Source organism: Centroberyx gerrardi, chromosome 5, assembly GCF_048128805.1.
Source record: "Centroberyx gerrardi isolate f3 chromosome 5, fCenGer3.hap1.cur.20231027, whole genome shotgun sequence".
In the NCBI taxonomy this organism is placed as follows: domain Eukaryota; kingdom Metazoa; phylum Chordata; class Actinopteri; order Beryciformes; family Berycidae; genus Centroberyx; species Centroberyx gerrardi.
Window position 1 is genome coordinate 34347274 of NC_136001.1, and position 25000 is coordinate 34372273.

Genomic DNA, 25000 nt, shown 5'->3' on the forward strand with positions numbered 1-25000 from the left:
GGTCTGGAGGAACATGTCAGGTCTGGAGGAACATGTCAGGTCTGGAGGAACATGTCAGGTCTGGAGGAACACACCAGGTCTGGAGGAACATGCCAGGTCTGGAGGAACATGCCAGGTCTGGGTGAACACGTCAGGTCTGGGGGAACATGTCAGGTCTGGGGGAACATGTCAGGTCTGGAGGAACATGCCAGGTCTGGAGGAACACGTCAGGTCTGGAGGAACACGTCAGGTCTGGAGGAACATGCCAGGTCTGGAGGAACATGTCAGGTCTGGAGGAACATGTCAGGTCTGGAGGAACATGCCAGGTCTGGAGGAACATGCCAGGTCTGGGTGAACATGTCAGGTCTGGAGGAACACGCCAGGTCTGGAGGAACACGTCAGGTCTGGAGGAACACGTCAGGTCTGGAGGAACATGTCAGGTCTGCAGGAACACGTCAGGTCTGCAGGAACATGTCAGGTCTGGAGGAACATGTCAGGTCTGCAGGAACATGTCAGGTCTGGAGGAACACGCCAGGTCTGGAGGAACACGCCAGGTCTGGAGGAACACGTCAGGTCTGGAAGAACACGTCAGGTCTGGAGGAACACGCCAGGTCTGGAGGAACATGTCAGGTCTGGAGGAACATGTCAGGTCTGCAGGAACATGTCAGGTCTGGAGGAACACGTCAGGTCTGGAGGAACACGCCAGGTCTGGAGGAACATGTCAGGTCTGGAGGAACATGCCAGGTCTGGAAGAACACGTCAGGTCTGGGGGAACATGTCAGGTCTGGGGGAACACGTCAGGTCTGGAGGAACATGTCAGGTCTGGAAGAACACGTCAGGTCTGGAGGAACATGTCAGGTCTGGAGGAACACGCCAGGTCTGGAGGAACATGCCAGGTCTGGAGGAACATGTCAGGTCTGGAGGAACATGTCAGGTCTGGGGGAACACGTCAGGTCTGGAGGAACACGTCAGGTCTGGAGGAACACGTCAGGTCTGGAGGAACACGTCAGGTCTGGAGGAACATGCCAGGTCTGGAGGAACACGCCAGGTCTGGAGGAACATGCCAGGTCTGGAGGAACACGCCAGGTCTGGGTGAACATGTCAGGTCTGGAGGAACATGTCAGGTCTGGAGGAACACGTCAGGTCTGGAGGAACATGCCAGGTCTGGAGGAACACGCCAGGTCTGGGTGAACATGTCAGGTCTGGAGGAACATGTCAGGTCTGGAGGAACACGTCAGGTCTGGAGGAACACGCCAGGTCTGGAGGAACACGTCAGGTCTGGAGGAATACGTCAGGTCTGGAGGAACATGTCAGGTCTGGAGGAACATGTCAGGTCTGGGTGAACATGTCAGGTCTGGAGGAACACGTCAGGTCTGGAGGAACATGTCAGGTCTGGGTGAACATGTCAGGTCTGGAGGAACATGTCAGGTCTGGAGGAACATGTCAGGTCTTGGTGAACATGTCAGGTCTGGAGGAACACGTCAGGTCTGGAGGAACATGCCAGGTCTGGAGGAACATGCCAGGTCTGGAGGAACACGTCAGGTCTGGAGGAACATGCCAGGTCTGGGTGAACATGTCAGGTCTGGAGGAACACGTCAGGTCTGGAGGAACATGTCAGGTCTGGAGGAACATGTCAGGTCTGGAGGAACACGTCAGGTCTGGAGGAACATGTCAGGTCTGGAGGAACATGTCAGGTCTGTGTGAACATGTCAGGTCTGGAGGAACATGTCAGGTCTGGAGGAACATGTCAGGTCTGGAGGAACATGTCAGGTCTTGGTGAACATGTCAGGTCTGGAGGAACATGTCAGGTCTGGAGGAACATGTCAGGTCTGGGGGAACATGTCAGGTCTGGAGGAACATGCCAGGTCTGGGGGAACATGTCAGGTCTGGAGGAACATGTCAGGTCTGGAGGAACATGTCAGGTCTGGAGGAACATGTCAGGTCTGGAGGAACATGTCAGGTCTGGAGGAACATGTCAGGTCTTGGTGAACATGTCAGGTCTGGAGGAACATGTCAGGTCTGGAGGAACATGTCAGGTCTGGGGGAACATGTCAGGTCTGGGGGAACATGTCAGGTCTGGAGGAACATGTCAGGTCTGGAGGAACATGTCAGGTCTTGGTGAACATGTCAGGTCTGGAGGAACATGCCAGGTCTGGAGGAACATGACCAATAGCTTTATTATATTCTATCTGTATTGACATAATCATGAATATTGAACACTATAAAACTCTGTTGTGCTGCAGCCTCCCTGTGTGTTTTATGGACTAACACAGTGATTCTCAACCTTTTTCATACCAAGGACCCTAATTCAGTCCACATTAGAGCCACAGACCCCCATTTGATGAAATTTAGTCTCTCAGACCCAAATCTGAGAATATTTTTATTGTCAGATATGATTTTGAACAGAATCCCATGACTGTCAGTATTGTAGGTAGAGAGATAACAGAGAAACTATGATCAGAACAGTCATTCTTCTACATTCTGTAATTGTGTTAACTTCTTGTAAATGAAATAATGGTTTAGAAAGTCATCAGTTTGCTGGGGACCCCCTGGAACCCACTGAAGGACCCCTGGTGGACCCCGGACCCCACGTTGAGAACCACTGGGCTAACAAACTTCACCTGTGTTGCAGATAATGACAGGATTTTCATTTTTGGGTGAACTATTCCTTCATGTGAGCTGAGGAGAAAGGTAGAAGGATTTTTTTTTTTTTAGAGCAATTAGACAGAAGAGGAAATTGATTCAGCAGATATGATTCAGTGGGGAGAAAGCGATGAGAAATACTTATTATACATATTATTATAAAGAAAAGGGAAAAGAAGAAAACTTTAAATTTTAAATTAGTGTATTAAAGCCAAATCTTTATATCTCTCATGCCAAAGATTTTTTATCCCCCATGAGCCTCTAGATCCAACATAATCCCCCCATTCCTCTGGTCTAGAAACATTTTAGGAACACACACACACACACACACACGCACGCACACACACACACACACACACACATACACGCACACACGCACACACTCACACACTGCTGTACAAACCCTAGAATAGTCTCTTGGAGAGGTGACAAGGACTTTTCTCATCTTGCTGTGCTTGGGAGGATTTGGTCCTTATAAGGAAAAAAGTACAAGAGCACACACACACACACACACACACACACACACACACACACACACACACACAGTGCCCCTGAGAAAGTGCAGCAGGATGCACTTTAACATGTTCCTGGCAAAGCTGTGGTTACTCCCTTTGATGACTACCACCAAGCATGCTGAACCACACACACACACACACACACACACACACACACACACACACACACACGCCACACACCACATGAAAGCTGTTCCCAGAAGGAAGGCTGTGCTGCTCTCCTCCTCCTCCTCCTCCATGACGAAGAATAAAGACTTCAAACAGCTGAGTGAGGCAGAGAAATCCTCCTGAACACTTTAACTGTTAAACAACAACATGGAGACGGACTTTACATTCTGGCTCCATTCAGTAGTTTGTTGTGTTTCTCTTCCTGGTGGATAACTGGCCAATCGTAGACGAGGTGACGTCACCTCCAGATATCTCCAGCAGCTACAGTGGAGTTTGATATGAGAAAATGTTTCAGGATGTAAAACATCAGCGGTAAACGTCAGGTTTTGGTGTCAGTCCCTCAGAATCAAAGAGCGAGGGCTTCTTTCTAGAGCCGCCATTTTGCACCGAGAGACGTTCAACAATCATACAGGGAGAGATCCATCGTAGAAGAGGAGAGAGACCAGTTTCTCCACCACAGGAGCAGGAGAGAGACCAGAATGCACTGCAGCAGAGAGAGAGAGCTCACTTTTTCTTGACTGGAAACTCTCTCACTCTCTTATCTCTCTCTCTCTCTCTCTCTCTCTCTCTCTCCACCTACATGTATCACCAACAGCTGAATGCAAGAAGTTCAGGTACGTTCTCTGGGGGTTGTTGAAAGGCATTCTGGGAAACGTAGTAAATCACTAACTGAAGCAGAAGTAGACGAGGCAGGTTGAGGACAAGTGGGTACAAACAGGCAAAGTAAAGACTGGAGGTGGACTGAGTGGTAGAGAGAGGAGGAGAAATGAGAGAGAGAGAGAGAGAGAGAGAGGGAGAGAGAGAGAGAGAGAGAGAGAGAGAGAGAGGTAACACTTTACAATAAGGGTCACTAAGTTAAGGGTTAGTTAATGCTTTATAAGCATTAACTAACCCTTAATTAACAGTTAACTAATGTATCTGGTAATCATTTACTAATGGTGTTCATGTTAACTAAGGTATTAATTTATACATTATTTAATAGTCATCTTTATAAACTATTAAATAATGTATAAATTAATACCTTAGTTAACATGAACACCATTAGTAAATTACACATTAGTTAACTGTTAATTAAGGGTTAGTTCATGCTTATTAAGCATTAACTAACCCTTATTAAGCATTAACTAACCCTTAACTTAGTGACCCTTATTGTAAAGTGTTACAGAGAGAGAGAGAGAGAGTGTGTTACAAACAGAGAAATTAAATTGGCCAAATTCCTTTGTTTTAAAGAAACTAAAGACCGAAAAAGTCTTACTAAATAAATGGCTATGTTACAATTTGTTTATATAAATAGGAAAACATCCATGGAAATAATAATTATTAATATTTGACTGTATATATTTCCAAGTTCTGAGTGAACATGAACAGATATGGATTGCTGCTGTACAGAATCCACTGTTAAAATATTGATTTTTGTTTATTGTATGGCTATATTCTTGCAAATGCTTGTCCTGCCAATAAAGCTTATTTGAACTTGAATTTGAGAGAGAAAGAGAGTCTGAGTGTGTGTGTGGGAGAGAGAGAAATTATGTGTGTGTGTGTGTGTGTGTGTGTGTGTGTGTGTGTGTCCAGGTCTATCATTACTCCTGTGGTGACGCTGTGAGAGCTGTAATTTCAGAGGAATGGAGGGAAGTCGAGGACAAGTCTCTCTCTCTCTCTCTCTCTCTCTCTCTGTCGGTTTCTCTTTCTTTCTCTATGTCTCTCTCCCTCTCTTTTATTGAATATTGGATATCGACAGGTCATGTGATCCACTGCAAATACGATGGAGGTTCCTGCTGACCGCAGTCTGGAGAACCTGAGACGAGTGTGTCTTCACACACGATGTGAAGCACACAGTCCATCTGAACCTGTCAGGAAGCTTCTCTGTTCCCTCTGATGAGAAGATCGTTCTCTCCAAGACGACTCGGGACGAACTTCCTCCATTTGTTAATCGACCCCTGATGTTAATGTGAACATGCTAACGCTAGCTGCTAGATACGTTAGCTAGTGTGCTAATCAGATGTGTTAACAACAAGACAGTGATGGTTAGCCCCCTGCTGAAAGCAGCTGTTTATTTATTAATTTAATGTTTTTTTTTTGGTAAATTAAGTCATTCACTCATTTAAAGACACCAATAGATAGGTGAAACTTTATTGATCCCTGTGGGGAAATGAGGTTGTTGCAGAAGCAAAAGTGAAGGAAGTGGGGAAAACACAAATAGAGTGTAAGCAATATAAAATAAGCAGTAGGCCTACAAACTGTAAAAGATTGATAAAATAATGAAGAAATAAAACAGATAATCAGATGTGTTAACAACTAGACAGTGATGTTAGCTGACCAGATACTATGGTTAGCTAGCTAACAAGCTGACATTATCTAAACACTAAATCAATCAGATGGATCAGTGATGAAATGATCAGTTCAGTCAGAAACAGACAGAAATTAACCGTCTGTTCAGTTCTGTTGAGACGACAGAAACACAGTCAGCTGTTCACAGAGCTGAGGACCTCCAAGATGGCCGACAGAGGGGGGTCACGTGACCTACATCACCTCTATACTCTCTGCTGTCTGACTGAGATTCCCCTGCTGAAGCAGCTGTGCTGAATCAGTGGAGAAAAATAAAGGCTTTTAACTTCTGCACACAACATGAGTGTTTTGGTTCCTTTTTTCTCTCTTTCACCTTCACTCTGATGAGCATCACTTCTACAAACCCCTGTGTATTAAACCAGATACCTGATCAGCCCAGAGACCGCCCACCCACACCCAGCGGCCCAGCGCCGGGCCCCAGACCACAGTTTGAGACGCGCTGTGTGTGTGTGAGCTCATAGCTGCTGTCTAATTCCAGCAGGGAGAGAGACAGGCAGCTGCAGCCTGTCTGTCTGTCTGCCAGCAGAGCGACAGGACTTCAGAATGAAGACTCCTAATAAGGAGGAGATCACAGCGGCACACACTCACACACACACACTCACACACACACACACACACACACACACTCACACACACACACACACACACACACACTCACACACACACACACACACACACAGCCAAAGCCCCTGGCGCGAGAGATGAGCCAGGGAATGGGATTACTACTCTCACTGTGTGTGTGTGTGTGTGTGTGTGTGTGAGTGAGTGTGTGTGTGTGAGTGAGTGTGTGTGTGTGAGTGCTGGTAGCTTGCTGATGCCATGAGTTCACTAGGCCAGCCAGCCAGTCAGTTGGTTAGTCGGTCAGACAGTCAGTCAGTCAGTCAGTCAGTCAGACAGTCAGTCAGTCAGTCAGACAGACAGTCAGTCAGTCAGACAGTCAGTCAGTCAGTCAGACAGACAGTCAGTCAGTCAGACAGTCAGTCAGTCAGTCAGTCAGTCAGTCAGTCAGTCAGTCAGACAGACAGTCAGTCAGTCAGTCAGTCAGTCAGTCAGACAGTCAGTCAGTCAGTCAGTCAGTCAGACAGTCAGTCAGTCAGTCAGTCAGTCAGTCAGTCAGTCAGTCAGTCAGACAGTCAGTCAGTCAGTCAGTCAGTCAGTCAGTCAGACAGTCAGTCAGTCAGTCAGTCAGTCAGTCAGTCAGTCAGTCAGTCAGACAGTCAGTCAGTCAGTCAGTCAGTCAGACAGTCAGTCAGTCAGTCAGTCAGTCAGACAGTCAGTCAGTCAGTCAGTCAGTCAGTCAGTCAGTCAGTCAGTCAGACAGTCAGTCAGTCAGTCAGTCAGTCAGTCAGTCAGACAGTCAGTCAGTCAGTCAGTCAGTCAGTCAGTCAGTCAGACAGTCAGTCAGTCAGTCAGTCAGACAGTCAGTCAGTCAGTCAGTCAGTCAGTTAGCAATTTAACCCATCAATCAGACAACAAGTCAGTTAACTGGTCAGTCAGCCACTCAGTCAGTCAATTCACCAGTCAACCAGACAGTAAGCAATTTAAAAATCATTCAATCAGCCAGTCAGTCAGACAGCAATTTAACAGTTATTCATTAAGTCAACCAGACAGTCAGCAATTTAAAAAAAACATTCAGTCAGTCAGTCAGTCAGTCAGTCAGTTAGTTTAGTCAACCAGTCAGCAAAATAACCTCGGTCATCCAGTTGGTCAGTCAGCCAGTCAATTAACTAGTCAATGAACCAGTCATTCAATTAGTCAGTCAGTCTGTAAGTCAGCAATTTAACAGTAATTCAGTCAGTCAACCAGTCAGTTGACTAGACAGTCAATCAGCAATTTGAGCAATTAGTCAAGCAGTCAGTCAACCAGCCGACCAGTTAGTCATTTATGTTTATCTTGTCATCTTATTACAAACCAGGACAGTCAGTTAGTTGACCAGTCAGTAAGTCAGTAGTTTAAACAGTCAGTAAGCCAGCCATTCAGTCAGTCAGTAATCCAGTCAGTAAGTCAGTAGTTTAAACAGTCAGTAAGCCAGCCATTCAGTCAGTCAGTAATCCAGTCAGTAGTTTAAACAGTCAGTAAGCCATTCAGTCAGTCAGTAATCCAGTCAGTAAGTCAGTTAAGAGGTTCAAAGCATCCTGTCAGTCTAACAGAAACCAGGCCAGTCAGTCAGTCAGCCAGTCAGCCTGTAGGTGGCACAATAACCCACTGATTCACTGCCTCCTGCCCTGTGTGTGTGTGTGTGTGTGTGTGTGTGTGTGTGTGTGTGTGTTCTCCACGGCTGCTATTACAAAATGTTCTATTCTGCTGCTGCTGTGATCCGCCCTGCATCAGCTGCTGGCTGGCAGAGACAAAAAATCTGTCATTAAAACCTGTGATACAGAATCATTATTCCTGCTGCATTGTGGGACATTTCTCTTGATTTGTGGCAATTTGGATAATGGAGTCTGAGTGCATCTAAACTCAGGAAAATATCATTTCCAAGGTTAACATTATTCATTACAGTGCATAAAGCATGAGAAAAATGCAGGCATGTGTGAAAAATTAACACGCAAAAGCTGATTTATATGTTTAAACACACACACACACACACACACACACACACACACAGGGGGGTAATGGAGCCAATTTACCACCTTTTAACATGTATATTCCTTTTAATGTGCAGTTTATTGTGCTTTTTAAAATGACAGAAATCCTTTTTTTTTTTTTTTTTTTTTACATGAATTCATGGTATACATCTCAGCAAATACTATCAGACTGATGGAAGCTATATAAAGATGGGGATAATAAAGCATAAATTTTATATTGGTGCTTGTTTTCCTTCAGATGAGCACTAACTGGACTTTAACACACACACACACACACACACACACATATATATATATATATATCTATATCTATATCTATAAAAATGCCTATTTATATCTCTATAAAGAGCTGGGCGCTGTGACCTCCAGCATAAATAAATATATGGTGCAGATCAGACTGTAAGCTACTATTACAAGGAGCTGCCGAGGTCTCACGTGAACCGGGGCTGACGCGCGCTCTGATTGGAGGACGCCCCTGCACGTGGACCGGCGGATGCACCCCCCGTTATGTAACGTGAAGGCTCGAGCTCGAGAGCAGCAGCAGCAGCGGCAGCGGCAGCGGAGGGGGGGGGGAGGGGGGCAGGACCTAACCGGGGTTGTCCGGGTTCATTCATCCCACTGCAGAGTCCCGCTACTAAACCTCCCTTTAATTCAATAAGACAGAGACACATCCGCATGTGCCGGTGCAACAGAGCCTGCTCTCACTTTAAATATATTACTGTAAATTATCCGCACAGTTCGGTTAGTGTGAGTTAGGAGGAGGAGGAGGAGGAAGAGGGAATGGACGGATGGTGAAATCCCACTGCAAGACTTGGACTGGAAGACAACGTGGCTCGGAAAGCATTCAGAGTCCAGCCAGCCTGTCTGTCTGTCTGCCTGCCGCATTACTACACTACTACACGGCAGGGGGAGAGACAGTTCACTAAACCATAAAGTGACATGCCGCCCAAACTCCCCAAAAACCCGCTTGTATCCATCACATTCCCGACAAAATATAATTATTTTGTGTATATAGTCGTGCATCTTAAGAGGGGGATATCGGTCGTAAAAGCAGTCTCTAGTGTGATTATTTTCCAATATATGGCTTCAAAATACACGTCTGACATGTTCTGCATTATCCTCGCCCTCCCATACAGCCTCGTTTGACGCCCAGAGGAGCGACAGACAGGCAGACAGACAGGCAGGCGGTGCAGGCAGACACCCGGCTTCTCCCTCAGTCCACGTGTGTTTCTGTTCCAACTTTACCCGCCACCATTTTCCTGGAATCCCGGCCATCACTACGCTCGCTCCATATCACTCCGCCCGTTTTGACAACATAGACCCTGCCTTGACACCGAAATTACTCTGAATTCCCGTCCGCCGCGTTTGTCGCGCGTGGACTCGATCGAAGCGGCAATAAAAGGCGAACATATTAACGGTAGGTCGGATTTCCGGTGGTGACGCGTTGTCGGTTTGCTAGTTTTGGCGCGATTTTGCCCGTGCGGAAGGACACCGGCGAGTCGCGATGATAAAAACCAAGCGACCCCGCTCGGCCACACCCACTCTGTCTGCTAGTAGAGAGAGCAGGAAAGAGAGAAAGAGAGAGAGAGAGAGAGAGAGAGAGGATACACACTCACACACACTCTCTCTCACACACACACGCACACCATGCTGCCCTGCTCTAACTTCATTTTTACACACGGAAAATTTGACTTCAGCTGATTATTCCACCTTTTCCGGGATTGGAAATTATCGAATTTTTGGACTTGTATTTCCTCGATTGTTTTTTTTTTTATTATTGATTCTGAATCTCTCTTGTATAAAGACGATTTAAAGGTAAGATACAGTTGCATATGGGGATTTTGCATTGCACGGTTTAAATAACCGTTCTGCAGTTTTAAAGTGGGTGTTTAGCTAGTTTTGTCCTGTGTACATCCCATAATTTTTGCGTTTTTTTTATGGAAAAATGGGAGCTAAAAGCAGCAGTTGCATGTGGAGAATTGTCACGCCTGAACACATGGGGGGTTTAAATGACCCCTACTGCAGGTTAAGCTCGGGATTTTCTAAAGACTTGCGGGGTTTTCTCGGATTTTCACCCCCTTGAATGTTGAATTGTTAAAACCTGAAGACAGGACAGATTAAGTGACAAGTCGCATGTGTTAGATTTTGCAGTGGATGTGTGTTTTTTCGAGGTGTGGATGCCGACTGGGTTGGTTTCTCCCCACATGGTGTTCTCCTCAGCTGCAGTCAGCCCGAAGAAACTGTACAATTTCTGCTGGTTTTTGGGGGGGGGTTTAAGAAGCTTAATTTTAAATATTCCAGTTTGTTCCTCTCGTGCATGAAACGTGGTATGGGGCAGCTGGGGTGCGACTGCTGGGAAGAAAGCATGGCATTCATGTATATAAAAGGAATTAAAGTCAGTCTAATTTTACAAGTAATAGCTGTTTTTAATGATTTGCATGGATTGATCTCGGTGTGAAATGCAATGTAATGCTATGTGGTTCGACAGTGTGTGTGTGTGTGTGTGTGTTGGTGAGTTTTTATCCGGTTTTCGCTCAGTTTTCAGTGTGAATGGTAAAGAAAGGCAGCATTTACCTCCAGCCTGTCTGCAGCCTGTCTGCACCACACACTGCCACTTTGTTCTGCCACACACTCAGCCTATAGGAACATTACAGTGATTTATTTTCCTTGGGGAAGGCCTTTTTTTTTAATGCATTCACACCACTTATTAATACTGTGGTAACCTTCAACCCAGTTGGCTAAAACAGCAGTTGTGCTGTTGTAACTCTCAACTTTTGGACAAATAAAGGTTTTTACGATTGTGGTCATGGTTTTTGTTTTGGCATCAGCGAGGCTGTTACAGCGTGTGCTGGCAGATACATGTTGTGGTACAAGAGCTTTGTGGCTTTTTAATAATTAATGCAACGAGCAGTGTGCTGGTTTTATTGTGTTAAAGTGAAGTTGTGTAAGTGCTGGACTGCAGGCAGCTGAGAGATCCTGTCATGTGAAACAGACAGGAGGTCAGACTGGTTGCTCAACAGAGTAATAAGTTTAGCTGTGTAATTGTACTTTAAGTGGTTAAAAACATCACCCCCCCCCCCCTCCACCCCCCTCCTCCCTCCACCCAAAAGCATCAGTTTCCATGTCAGCAGGCGCCCGGCACCATTTGGGTGTTTTATTAACTTTGTGAGAAGGGAAAAATGTAAATTGTGGAAAGAGGTGTTGGGTTTCTCCCCCGTCTCTCCCAGCTGTTCCTATGATGTCATGGGGAGGAGGGGGGGTGTCTTTGGGGCTGATTTACGGGGCCTCCCGGTGGGGCGGGGCTACTGTGATGTAAACAAGAATAAAAGGTGGCACCTTGCCGGTCGGGGTCTCAGTCTGGAGAAACTTGATTACACTTTCACTACAACGCGTGTGGCTGCTGCTGGGATTTACCTCGCTGAACCGTGAACCTGCTGCTCTAAACTCACTACTGGCTCAGCTTCACTGGATATCAAACCGTCCTCTGTGCCCTCTTTGCTGATTTTTGTTATTTATTTTGGTTATTATTATTGTTCCTCCCAGATTCTGCCGTCAAACATGCTGCAAAGCTTCGCTCAGTCGCAGGACTGGCTTTACTCGGAGCCGCTGCTGTTCGACGACGAGTTCTGCCAGAGTCTGATGAAGGACCTGCAGTCGCTGCCCACGCCCCCGCAGTCCCCCCCCATGAAGCCCGGCCTGGGCGGCAGCAAGCCGCTGTCCAAGGAGGACCAGCTGAGCTACGTGTCGGACATCCTGCTGGAGGACCACGACATGCAGCTCAACTGGAACTGCGACCTCTTCCGCTCCGCCGCCGCCGACAAGGAGGAGCCCGGCCGGCCCTCCTCTGCCCTGGAGGAGAGCGGCGAGGACTGCCTGTGGCGCTGCCTGGGCGGCGACCGCAGCCTGGAGGAGCGCCTCGTCTCCTCGGTGCTGGGCTCCAGCCCGCTGCTGTCCGACATCGACACCAGCATCTTCGAGGAGATCGCCGGCTCCACGCTGGACTGCCAGGACCTGCTGGAAGCCCAGGAGCGCAGCGAGTCCACCTCCGACTACGGCTCGGCGGGCGGAGAGCTGTCCACGTACTCCTCCAGCGACTCCGGTGAGTCTGGTGCCTCTCTGCTCTTTTGTTAAAGGATTATTAGGCATTTTCAGGTTTTCCAGAAGTTGCAGACTTGTTGCTGCGGCTGTTACTCTTAACTGTTATTCCACTGATGCTTGTAACTGAATTTCACCCAGAATATTATATCTTTTTTTATATTTTTTGTATTGCTGCTTTATTGTTGTTCTGGTGGACTGCTGGACTGTTTATTTTCACCAGTGCTGACTTGTTGCGTCCGCTCCCTCACTCCCTCACCGGTTCATTGATAATTTACTGTTAATGATTAGCGGCGCTCAGCCTGAATCGCTCTGCACTTGCTGCTGTGGCTTATCTGGATGTGAGAAAAGCTGCCAGCAGCCGCCCACCTGCATGTTATCAAATGAGTAAACTTCAAAAAACTTTATGACTTGGGACCTGAAGAGGCTGCTGGGACGTTTCTGAAGCGTGGGCGGGTTCAAGTAGCGTGGCTGTTGACTGACATGACTAGATGAGGGGTTTTTGTGGAGATAAGTGACTGTTAGGGTTGTGTGTGTGTGTGTGTGTTTGTGTGTGTGTGACTCATGTTCAGCGGTAACAGTTGTGGCTCTATCCATTAACTCTTAATGAGTCACTTCACCGACTCATGCCCTCTGGCATTCCTGGCTCTACTCCTGAGAGGGAAGTGGCAGACTGGCATGCGTTGGTCTTTTTGGGATTACTCATCGTCGTTTTGTTAGGTTTTTTTTTTTTTCGGATTTTTTTCCAGACGCCCAACTCCCCTTTCATTTTAGCAGCACATTGTTCTCCAGTGACCCAAAGTCACTCGACTCCTCCGGTTCACTTCAAAGCATAAATCAGACTGGAATTACTGTTCAGCTGGTGATCTGACCTCCATCTTACCAGGCTGCAATTTTCTGCAGGTTTGTGACATTTCAAAAGGGAAAAAAAGCACAGGAAATTTTTCACCGCTAACTTGGTTTCCTGCTCTGTGTGTGTGTGTGTGTGTGTGTGTGTGTGTGTGTGTGCCCACATGCTTGCCTGCTGTGTACAGTGTCTACGCTCTTGTTTTCAGTGTCAACTCCGCTGTCTGAAATGTCAGGCGTGACGGAGCGTCATGACAGAACAGGATGGAATTACCCAGACACATAAAACAAAAACTAACCCTCCTCCCCCTCTTTTCTTTCTTCTTCTTTCCCTCTTTCTGCAACAGAGGAGGAGATCGACGTGGTGACCGTTGTGCGCTGTTCCTCTAGCCCCTCCCCTTCGCCCTCATCGGCCGACCTGTCGGTCCGTCAGCAGAAGCAGGAGGAGGAGCAGCGCGCTCTGCAGCGCCACCACTTCGAGATCCAGCTGCAGCACAACTACGCCGCGCCCTGCCCCGCCTCGCCGCCCCCTTCCTCCTCTTCGTCTTCCTCCTCCTCCTCTTCCTCGTCCCACAAGCGGCCACGGGGCGACGGCTCCTCGCGCCTCCACTACTCGTCTCGCTCCTCCTCTTCGTCGTCGTCGTCCTCCTCTTCCTCGCGGTTCCACCACCACCACCACTCGTCCCGGCACTCTGTGGAGACGGAGGACGAGGAGGAGCGGCGGCGGACGCACAACGTGATGGAGAGGCAGCGGCGCAACGAGCTGAAGAACTGCTTCGTGCGTCTCCGCGACAACGTGCCCGAGCTGTCGCACAACGACAAGGCGTCCAAGGTGGTGATCCTGAAGAAGGCCAGGGACTGCATCCGCGGCCTGGAGGGGGACGGCCAGAGACTGCAAGCCAAGAGGGACAAACTTCGAGAGAGGCAGCAGCAGCTGAAAGCCCGGCTGGAGCAGCTCCGCAGCTAATGGGACGGGGGAGGCGGTGTCCGATCGGACGGACTATTGCAAAAGACAATGGGAAGCTAGAGAGACAATGTGGGGGTCGGCTATAGGAAGAGACTTGTACAAAAAAAGGGGGGAGGTGGGGGGTTGGGGGGAGGAGAGATGCGGAGAAGAGCGCACAAACTTGACATTTCATAGACCTTTTGATAACAACAGGTCTGGACTACATGTAGACTTCTCTGAACTCTGCCGCTCATAAACACACACACACCTCGGACTTGACATTTGCAAACGTCACACCTGTTGGTGTCTACACACACACACACACACACACACACACACACACACACACACTCTTTCCCTCAGAGCTGATCATCCTCATGCCTTGACTGCTGACTGTTGTAGAGAGTAGGAGGTTATTAAAGGTTAAAGTAGCTATGAATAAGGACAGTTGATCCTCAGTGTGAGTTAGGAGCGTTTTGCGTTGGGTGGACACACACTGACAGACTTCGCTCCAGTTTTTCATCCCTACTTGTCACCCTTACATTTAACTTGGGGAGTCCAAATGGTGCAGGTGAAAACGACCCGGGTTCTTTCCCAGGTTACCTTGCAGCAGCCTTTTCCAAGAGGCAGGAGCACCGATCTAGCCAGATAACTGGAAGCTCGCTCTGCAGTCTTCAGTGTTTTCAGTAGTCAGATCAAACTTGAATATTGTGTCTTATAGCCATACTAACCAATGATCTCTCCACTATGAGCAACACTTGAAGCCTTTTGATGGTAATTTAAAGTTAAGTGGCTAAGTTGAGTCATTCTGCCTCCGGGTTTCCCTCTGGAAGAACCAGTCTGGGCAGCGCCAACCTAATTAGCATTTAGCGGTATCTTAATTGATCAGTTTAATTAGGAAGGAAGCTTTCCGGTCTGTTCGGTGTGTGTCCACCCTCCGCTGGCCTCAGGCGGACCCTCGGGCCCAACACCACTCTATAACCAGGTTCATGTGTGTTTAAGACGATACTGTATAGACCAGGTTTATTACTGTACACGTACCAGGCTCGGCCTCAGGTCGCTCTCAGCTCAGTCACTTCAAACTTCTTCACGAATTAAGTTTTCTATCACTTCTAACATGTTCAACTCTCAAATCTAGCCATATGAAAGACTTCAGGTATGAAGTGATTGAGTTGAAGGGGGAACTGACCTGCGCTGGCAACCAGCCAAAGTCTTTCTGTCGGATGCCATTTTGTTGTGACAACGCTCGCCCATCTGTCGGCTGGAAACCTCGCACCTCCGGCACGGGACACTCGACAGCTTGAAATAATGTCTCCCAGGTTCTTGGCTCATGAAACGTTGCCGGTGAATCAAGGAGTGTTAAAGGTTTCTGTTGAAGAAGCCCGTGCTGTAGTTACGAGGTTTCCCGGCGACAACAACGCAGTGACGCAGTTCTGTCGCTGATGCAGCCGCCATTTTGATAGTCGGGGGTTGAGAAAATGGTCTAAAGGAATTTATAGACAACCATTACTCCAGTGGAAACTGCTAAACTGTTATAGGCTAATAGTAATTGATCGTCAATGCCTTTGACAAACATTCCCCGTTTAAAGGTGGACAGCCTCCACTGGCGCCGTTTTGTGTCCAGTTAAACGCAATTATTATTATTAGTATGGACACAAAATGGCTGCTGCTGAGAGCCGTGACTTCAAGTAAAATTACAAAAAAAGAAGAAATTTAAGGCACCTCTGCTATCTGTTTAGCGCTACTAGCTAAAACAAAAAGTTGGACACAAACTAAGTCGATGTCAACTCTGTTCTGTAACCATGCAAATGGTTTGTTTACTTTAGGCTGGATCTGAAGTTTGTACTTACATATTGATAACGGGGTTGAATGTTAATTGAATGCCATTTATTCTCAATAATGTTATCCATTAATGTGCTATTTGTGTGGAAAAAATGCAAAATGGCAAATATTTGTGTCAAATGTCTTAAATGCATCCTATTTTTTATGAGAGTTCTTCCGTTAGTCTGCGAGTGTACTTGAAAACACCCTGGTTGGTAGGAATAATGAGAATATATCTATTTTTTGGTGTGTTTTAACAGTTAAACCTGTTCTTCTGCCTTGAAATGCATTCTGTTAAGGACTCCTCCTTTCTTGTCCGATATTTTCTTATGTACGTTTCATTGCGCCGCTGTCGGGTTAAAACCTCGCCATCTTCCCAACACAAGTTAGCTTTTCAGGGAATTTTGTTTTTTCCTCCCGTTCGTTTTGTTGTCTGTTATTGTAGAATGGGTTCTGAGTGAGTTTGGTGGCTCTGCGGTCATGAAACCTCCTCTGCACATAAAGGACCAGCTTTTCAATTCAAGAACACCCGGCGCTCGAGGTTTTAACGCGACAGCAGGGATGATTTTAGCATGATGAACCTACCTCCACCTGGCTGCAGTCGGGCTTTTTTGGAATTAATAGAAGCGTTTTTTTTTTGTTGTCGTTTTTATGTTTTTGGAGCTTGAAATAACTGTACAGATTTCTAAAACAAAATGTAAATATTTTTGTTTATTATTGTATCATAAATTATTTTAGTCATTTTTTTTTCTTTGTTCATTTGAATTTGAGACGAAAAAAACAAAAAGTTCTGTTCTTTCCCAAGCAGCACTTTTTTTTATATTGATGATGTAATTAAAGAATGGACAAGAGTTGGTCTGTCTGTGGTTTTACTACACACACACACACACACACACACACACTCTATACAGCCATTGATAGTATAGTCACATTGTACTGTAGTTAAAAATATATATTTTGCTAGCAACCACGGTGCGAATGTTAACCCCGATTCATTTTCATGTTAGACTGAAAAGGGGGCGGGGCCATAATCCCTTATTTGGGCTGAAAAGGTATCGCGCTTCAGAAGACAATAGATCCACACAGGGAGGCGGGGCTAAACACAACTGTCCTTCACACAAACCTTCAGGTTGTTGATGAACAAAATATAATTACCTTCATTTATAGAGCACTTACAAAAGTCACAAACTTCTTGACAAGATAAAAATGAGCAATAAATAAAGAAAATACAAGAGGGGAAAAGGCACAAAATAATTACAAGAATTAAAACAACATACAGACCACCGGTCAAAAGCCTGGAATGTGTTTTGAACAGTTGAAGGAAGAAAGTGAGTTGGCAGATAAGAGAAAAGAGAAAAGCTCCATCAGCTGTAGTCTTCATTCAAAAGATCAAAATATCTTTTTATTTGTTGACCTGCCATGATGTTACCCATGTTGACAGCTAACTGCTAGCATTGTTAGCCAGTTAGCTGGACCCTGCTGGAATGCTAACAGACAGTAAGAGACTGGTAGCATTGTTAGCCAGTTAGCTGGACCCTGCTGTAATGCTAACATACATTAAAGAGACTGCTAGCATTGTTAGCCAGTTAGCTGGACCCTGCTGTAATGCTAACAGACATTAAAGAGACTGCTAACATTGTTAGCCAGTTAGCTGGACCCTGCTGTAATGCTAACAGACATTAAAGAGACTGCTAGCATTGTTAGCCAGTTAGCTGGACCCTGCTGTAATGCTAACAGACAGTAAGAGACTGCTAGCATTGTTAGCCAGTTAGCTGGACCCTGCTGTAATGCTAACAGACAGTAAGAGACTGCTAGCATTGTTAGCCAGTTAGCTGGACCCTGCTGTAATGCTAACAAACATTAAAGAGACTGCTAGCATTGTTAGCAGTTAGCTGGACCCTGAAAGCATCTGGATGGACTTTGTTCATCTATGGACGCCATGAACAGCAGGTCTGGACTGTAGACCAACTATTATAATAACTAATATGTAGCAATATTCCTACATCGCCAACATTACAAGAAACTAGTAGTAAAAAGGTTAAAACTGCAGCGTTAGGACATTGCTGTTATATTTTAGGCATTTAGCAGCGTGAGTGAGCAGGAAGGGGTTCGGTGTCTTGGACGCTTGGCTGTTGATGGACAAATATGGAGCTTTGTAGCTCAGTGGGTAGAAGCAGCAACACTGCAGGGTTAAAGCCCACTCATACTGTATTTTAGCGTTCAGTGTTCTTGGCGTTGGTGTTCTCCACCAACGTCGGGCTCTTCTGGTTCTTCTGGTCAGAGCAGCTTGGAAAACTGAGCGTCCGTCAGGTCTGGAGAGAGCAGCGTTGGAGGTGCAGGACGCCCGGACGCCCGGACGCTCCGCTCAGACACACAGGCCGCGGTTCACTTCACATCGCCGTTGATGCCACAGACGCCCAACTTTCCACAATAAGCATAAATTAACTATTAGAGGTTCAATTTCCTGCTTCTCAATTTTCATGCACATTAATATTCCCAATATGAGTCTTATCCCGGCTGAGTAAAGGTCTGGATCTGGATCTGGAGTTGACATGAAACGATCAGTAACCAGTTTTATCATCTACCTGTATACATGGAGGCAGTGTAACGTTCTGTAGTTTCCTGCTGTCTTCATTAGTGGCTGCAGGTTATTTTGATGCTTGTGACTCAGAGCCAAGCCCGACCATAAACAGGATCTGGTGTTTACATGTCTGAATATACCGGTTAATATCGGCATATCTCAGCTAGCATATTCAGGTTTTTCATATTCAGGATATGGACTTATCCCGGTTATTGTGGATTTATACGCGCCCCCAACTCATAAAGAGAATATTTGAATATCTTGAATATAAACTGAATATTAATGTGCATGTAAACACACTCAGAGCAAGGCACTAACACTGTCAGGGTTCAATTCCCTAAAAACCTACAGACTGATGGAACTGTGAAGCAAACCTGTGACATTACACTTACAACACAGTCTGTCTAACAACCCTGCCGTCTAATGAGAGCACACACACACACACACACACACACACACACACACACACACACATGCACCTGTGCACCCCGGCCGCCCCTCCCAGGTTGAGAGATATGTGTGTTTTCTCAGGGCAAAGTATGAGGCTGGAGCAGGTAGCTGTTGAGCAACGTCAGCCCAGTCCATGTGTCCCAGCATGCATGTGGAGCAGGTGGACATGTGCAGGGGACGTGTGTGTGTGTGTGTGTGTGTGTGTGTGTGTGTGTGTGTGTGTGTGTGTGTGTTAGAGGCCCAGGGAGGAGGAGGGATCTGTGTGTTATATTATTCTACTACAATGTACGGGTTTCATTTCAAAACACACCACATCCATTTTGGAAAACATTTGCTTCACCAAATACTCAAAATTTCACAGTTTCACAATTCTGACTGATTCTATCCTCAAAAACGGAACTATTTATGTAGTAAGCAAAGGCCTACAGATGACTCATAACTTTAACAACAACCCATAATAAGAATAACAATCTTTATTTGTACAGCACCTTTCAAAATTGCAAAGTGCTTAGCAAGATAAAACAAGACAAAACAAGAGACAGTAAATGACAACACACTAAAAACAATCAAATCAAGTCAAAAATATCATAAAACAACAAACCTAAAAGCAATGGGAGCAGAACATACATCACTCTGTCTGTTGGAGCATTTAACAAGGTGCAAGTCTGTCAAAGTGTGTTTTAACAGATTTAAAGAAGATACTGATGTGTGACCAAGTGACATTTGCTCCCAAGTCAGTCTCAAGTCATGAGGCTCAAGTCTCAAATCAAGTCTCAAGTCTAAATGTAGAACAGCAAGTCAAGTCAGAACAAATCAAGAGTCCAGTATCAATTTAATATCTCCCAAGTCAAGTCTCCAGTCTTTGTTTTTGTCTCATTTTTATTTCATTTTGCAAACTTGTTACTTTAAATAATTAATCAAGTACATAACAATAAAGTAAATATAACTGTCCGACTCAACCTTCCCTCTGCTCTGATTGGTTCATGCATTTTACACTCTGGAGTTTGGAGCTTCCAGTGAAAACTAAAGACTTGCTGTTGCTCTGCAGCCTGTAGTCTGAACACATCATTAGCACCAGCTGTTGTCTAATGGGGGAAATCTCATTTTTGGAAAGAAACGGTTCAAAATGTCCCCAGAAGAATAGAAACCTCTGGAAGGTTGAGGACAGGAACCTGGTTCAAGTTGAGTTTAGTGGATTATGTTTAGTGTTAGGGAAGGAATGTTACTCAATACACTGCTGTATTGAGTAATACAAGGATGGGTGTAGTGTGTGCGTGTGTGTGTGTGTGTGTGTGTGTAAAGTTGTGTATCCATGTGTGTAGATGTCTGTAGTTGTATAAATGTTTGTCTGTTTTAAGCTGTGTGCTCTTGTATACTGTATTTGTGTGTGCTTGCGTGTATGAGTGTGCATGTGTGTGTGTGTGTGTGTGTGTGTGTGTGCAGGTATGTGGGTCAAGGTGAGTAGGTGGAGGAGTGTCAGGTGAGGCAGATAGCAGCAGACAGATTGGACCGCCTCCATAAAAACCTTTTCATCAGTGAGTGACAGATAAGCTTTGTTGTTTTATGAAAGACAGCAGGGCGAGGCCTGATAATGACTGGGAACACACACACACACACACACACACACACACACACACACACACACACACACACACACACACTCTCTTTCTTTCTCACTCTCTCTTTCCCTGCAGTCAGACCGAACACGAAAAAACAACTTTCGACTAAAAACAAAAAATAAAAAGAACTAGGTCTAGGTACATTTTTCACACACACACACACACACACACACACACTGTGAAAAACAACATTTTCTCTGCATGGAACTCGTTTAACTAGCCTAACACACACACACACACACGCACACACACACACACACACACAATGGGCTTTCCTCCCCATTTCTCTCCAATCATGGATGCAGGTTTTTTTTGTTTTTGTTTCTAATGTTGTTTTTTCTGAATAAATGGTGATTAAGGCTATTAAAACAATTTCAATTTTGGCACACCTAAAGTCCCTTGGTAGTGACACAGCTGTGTTACAGGAGACCCACTTGAACATGGAAGAGTTATTGAAATTAAAGCAAAGATGGGCAGGCCAGGTGTTCTCCTCCCCAGGTTCTAGAGGCGTTAGCATATTGATATCCAAGAAAATTTTCTTTCAATTTAACTGACTTGGTGACGGACAAGGAAGGTCGTTATTTAGTGTTATTTGGTACACTGCAGGGTGAAAAATGTACACTGGTCAATATTTATGCACCAAATTCCGCTCCCTTCCAGTTATTTTGGGGGACGCGGCAGGGATGCCCAATATCACCGTTAATATTTATCTTAGCTCTGGAACCCTCAGCTTGTGCGATTCCTGATAATTCAGAAGTAACGGGTATCTCAGTGGGAGGTCATAATTTTAAAATTAATTTATATGCCGATGAACCACTACTTTCTGTCTATAAAATAAATTGGAACAAAAGTGAAGCCATGCCGCTAAATTACCCAACCTGTTCTGTACATCCTGGCTCTACACCTTGTGTTTTGAAACCTAAAGGAATGAGATACCTTGGCATTAATATTAGAACACCAATAAATAAGATATTCGAATCTAATGGCCCAGGTTTATTGAGAATGATAAGTGATGATCTGAAAAGATCAGATTATCTTATTATAATCCCTCAATATTGGTTCAAAGAAATAAATTTATTTTCTCAATTCTTATGGAAAGACAAAAAACCTAGAATAAATCTGTCGGTGCCGAGGAGTAAAGGTGGCATGGGAGTGCCTGATATCTATCTCTACTACCTATCATATAATGCTAGATTCCCCATCCTGTGGGGCTATGGAAACAGTACTATGAAAGGAAACTAGGATTGGCTGGAGGGACAGATTGTTACACAAGTCCATTTCTCCTGCAGCATTATGGGATTGTCCCAAACCCAAGGCTGATTAATCCACTGATCCAGTTCTCAGTTAGTGTGGTTAAAATGCTACACAGGAGGTTAGGTACTGCTGGCACTTCTCTCCCTTCATGCCCATTATGGAGAAACCCCTTTATTTTTAGCGGGCGGCAATCCATTGATAAACAAAATTATGGAAGAACATAACACAAAGCAAATTGGCCAAATTATGAAGGAAAATACCATAATCCCTTTTTTAGCAATGAAATCTGAGTTCAATCTGGATGATAAGTCTTTTCTCTCTTACTTACATTTAAAATCTGTTATTACAAAAATCATTTCAAGGGGATATGCAGTTAGGCTGCCATGAACACCTGGATAGCAGCCTGAAAGAGCTTACTAAGGGGAGGGGAATAGTATCTGGAATATATAAACTTCTACTCTTATCCTCCCCCAAATGCAACATACAGACACAGAAACGATGGGAGCAAGACTTAAGTATTTCACTTACACCAACAGAGTGGGGTACAATTTGGAAACAATCAACATCACTGTCCAAATGTGTAAGATTTAGAGTAATTCAAATGAAAATATTGCATAGAGCATACATTACCCCCTCTAGACTTAAAAAAATGGATCAAACCCTTTCAGATTTATGTTGGCATGGTTGTGGGGAGGTGGGCACCCTCATGCATTTATTATGGCGTTGCCCAGCTGTTAAGGGCCTTTGGGATGCAGTAGTGTGTGCAGTAGTAAGTAAATATTCTTTCAACTATCTTGAAAACAGATATAACTCTATGTCCGGCTACATGCTTGTTGGGTACTCAGCCCAGTGGCATTCATTGTAAATCTGTGCAAAAAATTATAGCACAGGAAAGTTAATTGTTTTAATATGAATAAGTGGTTGGAGGATTTTCGGAACCTTTTAAGCATGGAGAAGGTGACATCCTCTCTCCTCTCTTTGGATCGGGGAGGGAAAGGCTTATGGAACATAATAAGATCATTTCTGGACTCACAACATTTTGCACTTCTCCCTTTGTAACCCAACATGACTTTTTTGGTTGCTTTTTGTGCTGCTTTTGCAATAATGTAATGGGCGGGGAATGGAAGAAAGGGGAAGGAAAGAAGAAGGGGAAAAAAAGGGAAAGAAGGGGAAACCTATATTCATGTTTTGGAGTAATATAGGTTTTGCTTTTTGGATCATGTGCATGCAGGTGTGACTGTGCATACTATGTGTGGGATAGTTACACTTGCATTAGTTTAATGTATTGTCTTGTCTCTAGTTGATAATGTAGTGTCATGTTGTCTTTATTGTGTTTTGTTGTGTATATGAAATAAATAAAAAATTTAAATATGAAAAAAAAAACTTTCAAACTGCTAGCCTTCTTGTCTCTCTGTTATTATATTTCTCTTATTATTTTATGTTATTTCTTTTATTTTGCCTCCCCTTTCCCCCAATTCTCCATTAAATGTCATTTTGCTTCTTGCCAGGCCGCATTGTAAAAACAGATTTGTTCTTAACCGACTTTCCTGGTTAAGTAATGATCAAAAAATAAGTAAATAAATAAAAACCTGAGCAAGAAATTCGCCTAACGCAGTAAAGCGAAAGCCAATCAGCTTCCACCATCTGCTGCCAGAAACTCTTTCAGCTTTAGCTCCGTTTGCTCTGGAAGAACAGAAGAAGAACCTCTTCCTGTTTTGTGCCGTAAAGCGATCCAGCAGATTTCCCTCCAGATCCACCAGGTGGAGAAACTATTTTCCTCCGCCCAAATAAGGGATTCTGGCCCCGCCCCCTTTCTGTCTAACGTGAAAATGAATAGATGCATCCAACACTTGCTTTAAGGGTTTTACATTTTATTTTATTTTAAAAAAAAAAGTTTTTTTATTCTGATGGTTTTGAAGCTGCAATGGAAAAAAAATGAAAAATCGTTAGCCAGACTTAGCTTAGCATTCCAGCATTTCATGGCTTTGTAAAGCGACGATAACAGAACATTGTTAGCAAAATATATGTAAAAAAAAATTCAAATCAGTAATGTGTTAAAATATGTAATAACTGTCATATTTTTTTCTACTATTTTAAGAACACAATCTCACTTTGAAACACTATTATGTCTCAAAATTAATATGGTGCTAAAATGCTACATGTTGCACCTTTAAATCTAATAATAAATAAATACACTAAATATTGTCAATGCAATAGGCCAGGCGCAGTGTGTGTGTGTGTGTGTGTGTGTGTGTGTGTGTTGTACAGTAGCTGACTGTGTGACTGTTCTGTGGTTCAGTGACCCGGATATTCTGATTCATTCATTCTGATCCGCCACAACACACCCTGTCAAACACACACACACACACACACACACACACAGACAGACACCATGAGTTATGTAACAGGAGAGGGAACGGATGGAGAGATGGTGGGGAAAAGAAAACGAGGGAGGATGGATTAAAGGAGGAGGAAGATGATGAGAGACGAGAGATGAAGAAGGGAGGGGAGGAAAGATGGAGAGAAGGAAAGGAAAAGGGGAGAGGGAGGATTGAGGGGAAGAAAGAGAGAGAGTGAGAAGATGTGGAGGAAAAGGGAGAGCAGGAGTAATAGAGGAGGAAGAGAAAGAGAAGAAAAGATGGAGGGGAGGGAGAGAAGGAGAGAGAGAGAGAGAACTTGACGCTGAAGCAGTTTTCTGTTTATTTTCCGACAGTCTGGGAAGTGATGAGAGTCTGAGCTGTGGAGAACCTCAGTCCAGAACCACAGTGTGACACACATATGATTCATATGATGCATGGCTATTAAATTTATATTTACAGAGTGATATCTATCGTCCATAACAGTCTGATACTGTTCTAGTGTCTGGGAGCTCCTGTTGGATCACTGTGTAGGCTACTGTACTGTTATGATACTTTTATGTATCTGCACCAATGCCACAGACATAATGTTGGAGAATTATTGGACTTGAAGAGTAAGTTTTTCTGATTCTGATTGGATCATTTTTAGTTTAAGTATTGAAACAGTGAGCTAAATCCACTCTTTTTAAAGTCTCAGATTGGAGTTTTACCTCTATAAACATTCCTCAGAGGCAGAAATAATCTGATTGGTTGAGTTAAACCTCAGTGGGCGGGGCCAAAGAAACAGTTTTT

The 25000-nt window shown here is 44.8% G+C and overlaps 2 protein-coding genes across 2 annotated transcripts in view; one reads left to right on the plus strand and one right to left on the minus strand.

The window, feature by feature from the left end:
• The window catches only part of LOC144539338 (nuclear factor 7, ovary-like), a 258340-nt gene that overhangs the window by 113722 nt on the left and 119618 nt on the right, over positions 1–25000 (minus strand). The window lies entirely within an intron of this gene.
• Positions 9815–14208, plus strand: mych (myelocytomatosis oncogene homolog). Its single transcript, XM_078283781.1, has 3 exons — positions 9815–10054; positions 11783–12338; positions 13528–14208. The coding sequence occupies exons 2-3, from the start codon at positions 11798–11800 to the stop codon at positions 14145–14147; spliced, it is 1161 nt and encodes a 386-aa protein (XP_078139907.1). The 5' UTR covers positions 9815–10054; positions 11783–11797; the 3' UTR covers positions 14148–14208.